This window comes from Acinonyx jubatus, chromosome E1, assembly GCF_027475565.1.
Source record: "Acinonyx jubatus isolate Ajub_Pintada_27869175 chromosome E1, VMU_Ajub_asm_v1.0, whole genome shotgun sequence".
In the NCBI taxonomy this organism is placed as follows: domain Eukaryota; kingdom Metazoa; phylum Chordata; class Mammalia; order Carnivora; family Felidae; genus Acinonyx; species Acinonyx jubatus.
Window position 1 is genome coordinate 15,073,808 of NC_069397.1, and position 12,624 is coordinate 15,086,431.

Sequence of the window (12,624 nt, forward strand, 5' to 3'; positions counted from 1 at the left end):
CTTCCAAAGTCTGCAGACCTCTCACTGGCTGCCATCCCTCTCCTCTCCTTTTTGTCTTTGCAATCTATGCCATTTTTAGTCCTTTAGGTCATTTTGGTGGAGTTTTGGGGGCAGAGGAAATACAAATGTGTTCGGTCCACTGTATTTAACCACAAATCCTTGTCCATTTTACATATGTGCATATAAATTTGTACAAGTCAGGGCGCCTGGGTGGCTCAGTCAGTTGAGCGTCTGACTTCGGCTCAGGTCATGATCTTGTGATTCATAGGTTGGAGCCCCACATCAGGCTCTGTGCTGACAGCTCAGAGCCTGGAACCTGCTTTGGATTCTGTGTCTCCCTCTCTCTCCATTCTTCCTCCACTCACACTCTGTCCCTCTCTCATAAATAAAAATTAAAATTAAAAAAAAATTTAAAAAAGTTTGTACAGCTCATTTTGATTATATGTATACTTAATTTTTTTTTAAAAAACATCAATGGCCTTGTTTTTCCATTCAACGTGAGGTTTGTGAGCTCTCCTAACACACATAGATCTAGCTCATTCCTTTTACTGTGGCTTAGGGAGTGCTCCAGTGACCAACATACTATGTTCCTTTCCATCCATTTCTCGATCGATGCATCTCAGAAACATAAGCGACTGTGCTCTGTTGATCAACACACTGGCTCAATGCAAATTCTAATCTTTATTGAATTCTGAAGCATGATTTGTCACACAGAAACAGTCTTTTTATGTCTGCCAGCAGCAAGGGCAAAAAAGCTAACGGTGGGGGCCTGAGAGCCCAGAGAGAAGGCCCTTCCAGAACTAGGTATGGGGGCCAGTGGGAGAGTGGCAGGAAGGATGAGAGAAGCCAACACACGCATGCACACACACACACACACACACACACACACACTCTCTCTCTCTCTCTCTCTCTCTCACTCAATCTCTTTCTGTCTTCAGGGAAGGGTTTTCCAGAAGCAGTTGCTCACACTCTGAATTACTTATTTTTCATGCCAAACTGAACCTACTGAAGAGAAGTGAATTAAAGGCTCAGGGGAGCCTCGCACCCCAGCTGGGGACTCCGCTGAAGGCTGGTCTCCAATGAGTGAATTCACAGTATCCACCGGAACCCTTCCCAGCTCCACCAGCTGGAGAGAGGCTGAGCAAGACTTGGGGAGGCCAACAGAGGGTTCCAGGAAACCTAAGCAAGAACCAGGTTTTAACCATAGTGTCTGGGCCAGCCCCAAATGAAGGGAGGATGTTGCTCCCACCTTTCAGAGTCACAGGCAAAGGGAGGGTGGGCAAGCCTCTCATCCCACACTCTCTGGACCCACTGCTCGTCTCTAGGGGCCAAGCTCAGCTCTGAAGGGCAACGTTCAGGGTTGGACTCTGCTTCCATTAATACAAATATGGAGAAAGCCCAGCCCAGTGCCCTCCAAAGCCGCAGTGCACGTGGGAGGGCCTGAAGGCCCTTGCACCCCAACACAAGACAAGAACAAACTTAAAATGAACATGGAGGTAGGCCGAGGGAGGGTGCAGGCAAAGGACAATAAATAAAGGTCACGGTGAGCGGAATGGCTGGGGAGAGAAGGGTGCAGAAAGGCACTGAGTGAGGGGGGAAGCAGACCCAGCCCCACAAACACTGGTTTGTTGAGTCAGAGGTCATATCCAACAGGGCTGGCCAGCTGAGGGCTCCGAGACCGGTCAGGAAGGAGCCGGGAGGGGTCTGGGGACCCTTCCAGCTTTCTCTCGCTCTCAAACTCTTCCACTGGAAAATCTGCTCCGCACACCAATCACGCCTCTGCCAGGGCAGACAGAGAGGAACTTCAGAGGTCATGTCAGCAGCGGGGACTTGCCCAGGTGTGCCTTTTGCCTTTAGGGGAGAGGAAAAAAAAGGCCGCTCTAGGGTAAGTGGAGGCGGAGTCCGTCCCCAGTGACAGCTTGACCTTTGGGAATGAGATGGAGGTGACCGCAGGGAAGACAGGCTCCTTGCTGGAGTGACCCCACACCTGAAGCAGCTTCCCTTTCTGAAACTAAACAGGGATCTGCCAGGGAGGACTGGGGGCTGGTGCCCCGGCCAGAGCTTTGCTCCGTTTCATTGCATCGTTGCTGGCAAATCATCTACTCCCCGTGCTTCAGTGTGTCCATCGACACCCAGGGTAATCAACACAGGTGATCTTAGATGCCAGAAAGAGCAAATGGGCATGGCAATATAAAGCTTCTCTGTCGGGGCATCTGGGGTGGTTTAGTTGGTTGAGCATCTGACTTCGGCTCAGGTCACGATCTCACAGTTCGTGAGTTTAAGCCCCACATTGGGCTCACAGCTGTCAGCGCAGAGCCCAGATCAGATCCTCTGTCCCCTTCTCTCTGCCCCTTCCCCGACTGTGCTCTCTCAAAAAACCAAAAAAACAAAAAACCCCAAAACTTCCCTGTAGACCAATCCTCTTTGGGTTGTATCATAAGCCCTGGAGGCTCTCTACGCTCTGGGCCACATGGCCTCCATTGCTAGGTTTGTGCCAAAGACCTACTTAGGGCAGGCACTCCACACGGACCCTGCATTTCACCCTCCCTGCAACCCCATGAGGAACACAGGGGGGTCCCCCCCGTAGCAATAATGGAATTGGGCACAGAGAGATCAAATATTAGGTTGAGTCACATGATTGCCGATATGTGGCTCTTTCTCATCTATAAAAATGCAATTTCATATGGTTAAATTTTATGGTCTGTCCAAGTTCACATGTCTGGGAGCGGCAGGGCTAGGACTAAAACATGGCTGATTCCAAACTGTCCTCTGTGGAGGGTTTCAGGAGGCGGGAGGGAGGGGAGAGGGTCCACTCCACAGCCCCGGCCACAGGGCCTCCCTCTCCCAGAGACCCGCCCACCCGCCACCTCTCTTACATGCCCTGCCCTATAGCTTCCTGGCACCATCAAGGCAGGAGAAAGGGGAGGAGGGAAGACAGGGAGTGGGTGGGAGCTTCCACGAGGTTTCCTGGAGGGTGGCTGCCAGCACACATGGGCTCCCGCACCCCTAAATGCAGATTCCTGCATGGAGCTAACCACAGACCCACACACGCACTGCGTGCCCACAGGTCTGCTGACCCAGAGGTGCCAGGTCTGGCTGGGGCTTCTTTCTTTCCTTTTTAAAAAGATTTTACTTAAAAAAAATTTTTTTTAAATGTTTATTTCTTTTTGAGAGAGACAGAGCGCAAGCAGGGGAGGGGCAGGAGAAAGGGAGACACAGAATCCCAAGCAGGCTCCAGGCTCCAAGCTGTCAGCACAGAGCCGGATGTGAGGCTCGAACCCACAAACTGTAAGATCAGGACCTGAACCAAAGTTGGACACTTAACCGACTGAGTCGCCCAGGTGCCCCAAGATTTTATTTTTTTTAAATTTTTTTATTATTTAAAAAAAATTTTTTTTCAACGTTTATTTATTTTTGGGACAGAGAGAGACAGAGCATGAACGGGGGAAGGGCAGAGAGAGAGGGAGACACAGAATCGGAAACAGGCTCCAGGCTCCGAGCCATCAGCCCAGAGCCTGACGCGGGGCTCGAACTCACAGACCACGAGATCGTGACCTGGCTGAAGTCGGACGCTTAACCGACTGTGCCACCCAGGCGCCCCCCCAAGATTTTATTTTTTAAGTAATCTCTATATCCAACGTGGGGCTCAAACTTACAACCCCGAGACAGAGTCACATGTTCCACTGACTGAGCCAGCCAGGCAACCCTGGGTGCGAGGGCAGAACTGAGGACTCTCACCACGTGCCCCCCCACCCCCCCACTGCATGATGATCCCTAGTTGGCCAGACAGGGACAGTGGGCACGGCAGGGTGGAGCTTGGGTTCTTACCCTTGGTTTCTACACCTATCAAATGGGGGTAATAAACCTGCCATCCACTACTCCAGTAGAATGCAAGGGGATCTTAGGGGCATCTGGATGTCTCAGTCGACTGAGCGTCTGCCTCTTGATTTCAGTTCAGGTTTGCGGGATTGAGGCACGTGTTGGGGTCCACACTGAGCCTGGACCCTGCTTAAGATTTTCTCTCTCTCCCTTTGCCCCTCCCTGGCTCTTGTGCAAAAAAAAAAAAAAAAAAAAAAAAAAAAAAAGCAAGGGGACCTTAGGGGTGCAAGGGCAGGCTAGGCTCTATGTTGCCAGCTCCAGGGGTCCTGAATTCTCCCTCTGATTTAGGTCTGGGCTGATTTGGGTGAGTTGATTCAGCTTCCTCAGCCACATGCTAGGTTTCTGGAGGTCAAGGACTGTCTCCCATCTGCCCACACTGGGCACACAATTGGGTTTGGTGAGGACTGGGGTGCCTGGCACACAGTAGGTGCTCTTGAAATGGGAGTTACTAAGGCCTCTGTGGAGATGGGGAAATGCTTTGAAAGATTACATGTACAAAGCAGTGGATGGTAACAACCATTGTTATGATTACTAAGAAGGGAGGGGGTGGTTGTCCTTATTTTGGGTCCCTCTCTGTTCATTGCAGGCAGGTGTGGGGTCTGGCTCACCTCTGTTCCCCCCAGTGCCTGGCATGGTGCTCAATAAACACAGAATTGCAAATGTCGTGTAGTACTCTCCAGTTTGGGCAGGTTGAGTGAGGGAGGAGGACCACGGGGAGCGGAAGAGGGAGAGGAGGAGGCTGGGTTAGAAGGAGCGGCTTGGTACTCACCGGGGCCCTTGGGGTCTGGCCAGGGTGGGGTGCCCAGCTGCGTGTCTGCAGAACCAGTCCCGGTCTCACTGGCCAGGTTTCTCTGGCTCTCCGAGAGGTGGCTGGGCTGGCAGGCGGGCCTCATCTTGGGGGACTCCGTGCTGCCGCCTGGAAGAGACCATGGGTGGGCTCTTTGGACCTTGAACTGAGACCGGGATGATGTCAGCCTGATAAGGAGCTGACGTAAAAGCTTCTCATTTGAAACTGTGATGGGTATCTATGGGATTGTCTGCCCGGAGCCCCTTACCTGCCGCCCCCACGTGCCTGTCACGTTCTGGCGTGACCCCACCTTCTGGCCAGTGCTGAATGGTCCAGGATATATAAAGGCCACTGCATGGGCCCTTGGGTCAGCTCAGTAAGGAACAAGCCACCCACATGAAAACTGGCAACAAGGAGGAGTTCTTCCTGATTTCATAGAATGAGGAGGGGGAAGGGTGTATACCTCCGTTAACCTGATGGGGTTATTATTTTTAAGTTTATGTATCTATTTCAGTAATCTCTACACCCAATGTGGGGCTTGAACTCACGACCTGGAGATCAAGAGTCGCATGCTCTACCGACTTAACCGACTGAGTCACCCAGGCACCCCTCCTTCACACTTTTAAAAGATAGAATCTTTAGCCTGAGGGGCCTAAGAGATCATCCAGTCCAGCACCGGTCGTCTCCTGTGCTGCCTCCACCGACTGATACTGAACACTCGGATAACTGTGCCAAGGAGGATTCTGACACCATGTCAGGCTCTGTGGGAAAGAGTATCATGATCCACTAGTAATGTCTGCCATGGGCACAGGCGTGGGAGTAGAAGTGCGTGTGCCAGGCACCTGACATCTCTGATCTAGCCTGAACTGCTGTCCCCACCTGGAGTTCCTTCCCTATCAGCCCTGGCAGATCACCCAGCCTTGGCCCCAGGACAGCACCGGAGGCATGTCATTCCAGTTTGGGACAGTTATTATAAAGCTCTTTGCTTATGCCCTAAAACCAGCCTTCCTGAAATGTCTTTCAAATATCCCACTTCTAACCTCTGGAGTAACTCTGAATGACGTTGGTCCCCAGAAGGCCTTTTATGTGTTTAAAGGAAAGAAAAATATGCCCGAGGCCTTCTCTGCACCAGCCTCAAGACGCCGTTAAGGCTCTTTCACATGACAAGGTCACAGAGGAGAGCTCCAAGATGTTAAACTCAGGAGAAATTTTGGGGACCACCTGCTAAATAGAAACAGAGGGGGCACCTGGATGGCTCATTCAGTTAAGAGACCGGCTCTTGACTTTGGGTCAGGTCATGATCTCATGGTTTGTGAGTTCGAGCCCGCATCTGGCTCTGAGCTGACAGGGTGGAGCCTGTTTGGGATTCTCTCCCTCGCCCCGCCCCTCCCCTCTCCGCCGTCCCCCCCCCCCCCGCCCCGCCCTGTGCTCTCTCTCTCAGAATAAATAAACTTCAAGAAAAAAATGAAAAGAAGGAAACACAGGCCCAAAAGGTCAAGGTATGTGTTTAGGGCCCCACTGTACTTTCACGGCAGAGCTGAGCCCAAAGAACTTCGTACCTGATTTTTGCAACCGTCATCACTCACAAGGCACAGTCTCATCTTGGGAAAGCTTGCAGTGAGCTTGGGGAGGAATTCTGGGTGTGCAGGCAGGTTGGCTAGATCCGCCCTCCTTCCCCCACCCCTGCACATACACCTGGGGCTCTTTTTCCTCCTGCTCTGCAGTGGCGCTAACGCTTCAGCTTGAAGCATCCCAGCCCCCAGGCCCACTTCTCCTCCCTGATCTAGAACAACTCCATAGACACCTGCTGGGGAGCCACAGCCCGAGGAAGCAGCGAAGCCACTTGCACCCGGGGCTTTGGAAACGAGCAGTGTACTGGCTATGCTTACCTGATTCCCTCTGGGGTTTGTCACCTTTGGGGGCCCTCGCGCCAGTCAGAAGGAGTCTGTCCTCCAGGCTGGAGGAGCTGAGATCCGAGTCACTGTCACTGTCACTGGAAACCACTGGAAAGAACAGACACCAGCATAGGAGGTTACCGCTGCTGGTCACTACCAGCAGGCATGCAGGTTGGAGGGGCCAGGGCAGGCCTCCCCTCTGCCAGCACTTTTGCATATGCTAACTCACGGATGCTTCACAACAACCCCTGGAAGACAGGGTTACCTTCGTTTCACTTGTGAGGAAACCGAGGCCCTCACTCAAGGCAGTAAGTGGGAGAGCTGGGATTAGTTCCCTAGCAGGCTGGCTCCACACCCTGTGTTTGTGACCACTCTGATTTTACTGGAAGAAATGAACTGGAAGTCAGCAGGCCTCGGCTCTCATCCCAGTTCATCCAGTAACTCGCACTGGGGCCCTGTGAGTGCAGAAGGGAGCCAGGCTGATGGGATTGGAGTCCCAGGAGAGGGGAGGAGAGGGAGCTCTCATGGCGGACACCTACTGTGGTAGAAATCTTTTCTGGACTAAATGGGACCATATTTGGCTGGTTAATCCACAGTGGGAGTCATAATACAGGATATATTCAGAGGCTGAACATTCTATTTTAATTTTTTTTAAGTTGATTTTGAGAGAGCGTGTGCACATGCACACAGGGTAGAAAGAGAGGAGAGGGCGAGAATCCCAAGTAGGCTATGCGCTGCCAGTGTAGAGCCTGATGCAGGACTCGATCCCACGAACTGCCAGATCATGACCTGAGCCGAAATCAAGAGTCAGACGCTTAAGCGACTGAGCCACCCGGGCACCCCTCCATTTTCATTTTAAGCACAGGAACGTACGTCCATCCGCCAATGTTTTGATGTAGGTAGGGGTGGGTGCTTCTTTGAGATGGGGCCACACAAGCTTCCATGTCTAAGCTGCATCCATACTGCACTGTGATCCCCGGGTTCAGTTTCTTTAAACTGGAGCACAGCTTAAAGACACTGGCAAAGCAGGAGGAGTGCAGAATCCGTCCCTGTTTTTTCCATTTCTTTCTCCTGCCTTCTACAGTCGTCCTGCCCACACCTGATTCAATAGCTTTTTTAAGCAAGTAGTTTCTATCAAGACTTTCCAAAGTCCTGGTTTTAATGAAATGACTGTCTTTTTTGGCTCTTTTCATCAGTTTATGTAACATTTAATTAAATGATGTAATTCTAATACCAAGTACAACAGCACAGAAAGGTTTGGGATCACAGGTAAGTAGCTCTCACAGGTGACTGACTCTGTGGATGGGGCAAGAGTCAGTGTGCCTTGGGGCGCCTGGGTGGCTCAGTCGGTTGAACATCCGACTTCGGCTCAGGTCATGATCTCGCCGTGCAGAGTTCGAGCCCAGGGTCGGGCTCTGTGCTGACAGCTCAGAGCCCGGAGCCTGCTTCGGATTCTGTGTCTCCCTCTCTCTGCCCCTCCCCCCTCTCCCCCTGCCCCGGTCAAAAATAAATAAACATTAAAGAGTCAGTGTGCCTGGCCAGAGAGTACAAGACACCTGGTTCCAGAGGGAGGGTTGGAGGGGCTGGGCACCCTCTGCCCGGCACTATGCCAGGTGCCTAGACAGCATTATCTGCCAATCAGCCCCGTGCCATTGGGACTTGTCTGGCAGGACACGGGACTGGAAATAAAACCAGTCTATGCCAACAGTGGCTCATAGGTTGCGTCTGACCAGCTGGGCTGCTTGAGGAGCAACTTGCAGAGGGGGATCCTGAGGTGGCACCAAGAGCCCACAGGAAGACCAGCCTGGTCACGCAGGGAAACCCAGAGTGGGCACAGGGGCGGGGCAGCAGCGGCAGGACCTAAGCCATGTAGCTTCTAGCCAGATCTAAGGCCTTCTGGAAAGCCTCTGTGCCTTCAGCCTGGGTCACCTTTCAGCAAAGGGGGTCACGGGTCACAGAATTCGGCAACCAGAGGGATGGAGCTGGCCAACCATAATCAAGAGATTCTCAACCCCGCAGCTTCCATAGCAGAGCTCTTCTCTCCCCCTCATCGCCACATTCTGCCAGTTTCACCTCCTAAATGGTTCTCCAATCAGTGGCCTTCTCGCCATCGGTCACGGCCCCTGCCTAGCTCAGGGCCTCAGGGTCTCCGGTCTGGTCTCCCTCAATAACTTCCCACCCGGGCCCCTCCTTCAGGCACGTCCATCTGCACAGAGGGCAACACTCCAGCTAACACACAGATCCTAGCTCGTCCCTCTTTAGGGGTTCCCTGTAACCCACAAGCCCATGCTCCTGATCTTTGTCTACTCCTCTAGCTGCATCCTGCACAATCTGCTCTCTTGCCCAGGCTTCTCCACACCTCTCAGAGTTCCTACCAAACTGCCAGTTGGTACCTCCTGTGGTTACTCACTTCCTGCTGCCCAGAACGCCCTGCCCATGGCTCTTCTCCTGGCTCCTTTTTATTTATTTAGTTAGTAATCTCTACCCCCAATGTGGGGCTCGAACTCACAACCTCGAGATCAGGACTCACATGTTCTACTGACTGCGCCAGCCGGACACCCCTCTCCTGGCTCCTTTTGGACACCATCTCCTCCAATCACCCGCGCCTGACTGGCTGAATACCTGATGCATTTTGGTATAGCCACTCTCGGCTTTCAGTGTGCGTGTGTCTTCCCCCAGCGGACCCCCAGGCTCCTGGAGGGCAGGGGCCAAAGTGCACCCCTGATTGAGGCTGGTGAACTTCTGCACAGCCTGACCCATGTGGGTGGGGCGAGAGTGACGTCAACGTGGCGGTTCCCAGCTTTTCCTTCCTTTATCTGCTCAAGGAGTTTGCTTTTTCTGCTCTCTTTCCCTCCTGGCCTTCAAGAAAGAGTTCTGCTTTGGCTCTTTGGGCTTTTGTGACGTAGACTCAAAAGGAGCTGGGAACTCAGATGGGCTGTGGTCCATATGCCCCTTCATAGTATTTGAGAAATGCAACGGCCTAATTGAGTTTGCAATTGCTTTGCAGGTCCCAGACTGGGTTTCTCTGATCACGACTCCACTGACCGAACCTCATGGGCATTGGATTTATAAGCATTTACGTATTTTTGACTCAGTCAGCCTAAAGTGACTAAACACCAACCCTGTGGGTCTCCAGACAAAGGGAGTGGGAAGTGGGCAGGAAGCAGCCAGCAGCTCCCTGTGCCTCCCTGTCTCCCTTGGGGCAGCTGCAAAGGAATCAGGGAGGATTCTGTCCCTCCATGGCAGGGGGTTTGGCAGCCTGTTAAGCAGAGAGGAAGTCCCTGAGGGGAGCGGGGACTGATCTCCACATTGGCTTCCCCATGTCTCTGGCGGAGATGCTTATGGGTAATCTCATTCATCTTGACCTGGAACGTTCCATCTCTCTGATGTTTCATATGCACGATCTTCATAATTCTGGGCCAGCGGGGAGGGGGCATGGGGCTGGGGCAGTGGGGGCCTGGGGGACATGTGGCTCCCTGATCTTGAAACAGTGCCTCAATCCAATGCACAGATGACAAGGGGCACAAAATACCGAGAGCTCCAAAGGAGACGATGGGAAAGGGTGTCCAGGACTCAGGTTATGGTGGTGAGTTTTTTGTTTTTTTAATTAAAAAAAAAATGTTTATTCATTTTTGAGAGGCAGAGAGAGGCAGAGCGTGAGCGGGGGAGGAGCAGAGAGAGAAGGAGACACAGAGTCCGAAGCAGGCTCCAGGCTCTGAGCTGTCAGCACAGAGCCCGATGTGGGGCTTGAACCCATGAACCACAAGATCATGTATGGTGGTGAGCTCTTTATCCCACTTCTTTACCCTCCTCCCTGGTGTGTCGTCTGTCATACGTGCACAGTGTTGGGTCACATGAGTCCCGGAGTGAGCCTGAACTGTAAGAAGGACTATGCCGTGGTACACTGAGAGAGCAGCTTTTGTGGGGAGGGGTATGTCTTGTCCAAAGCATCCAATCTCTGGAGGCAGAGTTCGGGAGGCAACGCGCTATGCAGTTCCCGTGTGCCTGTGCTGTGCAGGGTTTAGAAAAAACTAAATGTTTCCCAAGTTAGTCCGTTGACTTGTTCTTTGTCTCCTTTTATGGACCCCCCGATGCCCACAGCCATGGAAAGGGGGGAATGGTTCCAGATGACAGGTGAATTTATGAAGGTGTCACAGAGCAGAGAACCGGCCAGCTGACAAGACTCCTTCCCTTAGGCTGTGTCTCCCTTGGCTGGCGCATCTTTGCTCATTGCATCTGGGATTTTGAGCCGGGGCCAGGCCTCAGCTTAGAGGTCTTTGCAGTGCAAACCCGATTCCATTCTAATCCACCGTAATAAACTTTACTTGAAAGAAAGAAACCAAAAGAAGCCAGCAGTGTCCACGCCTGGCCTTGGCATTTCCTGTCAGTAGGAAAGAAACACACCAAAAGGACACTGCTGAGAATGTCCCTGGACAGGGTCCAATGCAAACGCCATTTGCCCAAATATTCCTCCAGCAGCAAGGGATGAAGTTTTTCTTCTTCCTCCCCCTCCGACTGTCACCATAAAACCCAAACCTTGGCTAATTTGCCATTCGATTGCCGTTGCCACCCTTCTCGCTGCGTAGCAGCTGTGATCGTAAATCTTCCAGGTCTATTAACGACGCTTTTAGGCTCATAAATCTTTTGGCCCTTGCTCTTCCATCCTCAACAAAACACTGTGTCTGAAGGCTGAATTTTCCCTTTGAATTCCCCAAAGACAGTCTAGGATGGCTTGGCGATGAGTGCTTGTATTCAGCCCACGCCTCGTTTTTCAGATTGAAGATGGGAAAACACCAGAGAGAAGACTGTCCCACTAGTCTCCCAAGGAGGAGGAGTCGCCAAATGGATTCACTTGGGCTCTGCCAGGAGGCAGGGAGGAGGGAGGGCCTCCTCCACCACGGTGGCCTGAGACCCCGGACCACTTGCTCGGGGAACTGGCATCCCTGAGATTTTCCCAGCATGCCCCAGAAGGGCTGTCCCACTCTGCTCGGCTCTCATCCTCAGCAGCGGCTAGCCCCAGCGCCAGCCATGCCCACTTCTCTGGGAATAGGCCAGCTTTTTTTTTTTTTGGTTTTTTTTTTTTTTTTTTTTTTTTCCTGGCTCACTCTTAGATGGATTTGCAATTTGACTGTCACCATGGAAACTTAGAGTTTGGGTACATGGAGGTGGGGGAAGTCTTTCCTTTTGGAAAGTCTTTCCTGATTGCCTCAAAGGACATGTGTGGCAGCTGCCATCCTGTGAAGCCACCCTGCCCGGGATGGTCCAGGGCACAGGCAGGATGCTGGCTGCTTGACCTCACAGCACTGCATTGGGTGGGGGCACCTGGCTCCTGGCTCTTCTCTGCCACCACCTTTCCTTGTGACCGTGGGCATCTCTCAGGACTTCATCACACAGAGACCAACCCAGGCAGCTACTGGGTCTGAATCCTAGGATTCAACTTCAGATCAGCTCTGTATCATCAGGGGAGAGACCCCAGGGTCCCTCTCTGGTTGAGAGGTGGGGAGATGGGACTTCTGGGCCACAACACCCGCCTGCCTCGCACAAGGACAGCCCGTGAGCTTGGGAGGCACTTGTGAGCTGCTGCTCTACTTGGAGGCTCCCAAAGCCCCCAGACACTACGGGGAATTAGAGAGGAAGAGAGATATTTTCAGCAAACATTCTGCCAAGGCAAAGCAGATGGTGGAAAATTTTGCCTACTAAAAACACAATAATTTTTTTTAACGTAAAGGAAAGATGCTAAAGCCCTGGGGAACGCACAGACATCCCCAATTAGCCTTACCCAGCCTACCAGGCTGCAGAGGGCGGTCGCAGAACTGTCCCTCCTGGGACAGGCGAGGGCTGCCTCACCTGCAAACAAGGCCAGGCTGCTGAAATCCCCCTGAGATGCCCCCACCCCCACCCCGCCAAGTCTGGGGCTCTGTTTGGTGGTACCAGGAGGAAGGTACGGGCTGGTGGAGATGCACTCTGATGGGCTCCGATGGGTCCTTTTCTGAGCTGTGAGCGTTAGCAAAGTAACACAGGCAGTGCCTGGAACATGGTAGGAGCTTTTTACTTGAGGGGGTC

The 12,624-nt window shown here is 52.5% G+C and overlaps 1 protein-coding gene across 1 annotated transcript in view; it reads right to left on the bottom strand.

The window, feature by feature from the left end:
• Nucleotides 1–662: 662 nt before the first annotated feature.
• Nucleotides 663–12,624, bottom strand: part of RPH3AL (rabphilin 3A like (without C2 domains)) — a 144,855-nt gene continuing 132,893 nt past the window's right edge. The window contains 4 exon segments of the mRNA XM_053212339.1: nt 663–1,851; nt 4,649–4,678; nt 4,680–4,795; nt 6,556–6,669. Coding sequence (XP_053068314.1) covers nt 1,480–1,851; nt 4,649–4,678; nt 4,680–4,795; nt 6,556–6,669 — 632 coding nt within the window. The 3' untranslated portion in view covers nt 663–1,479.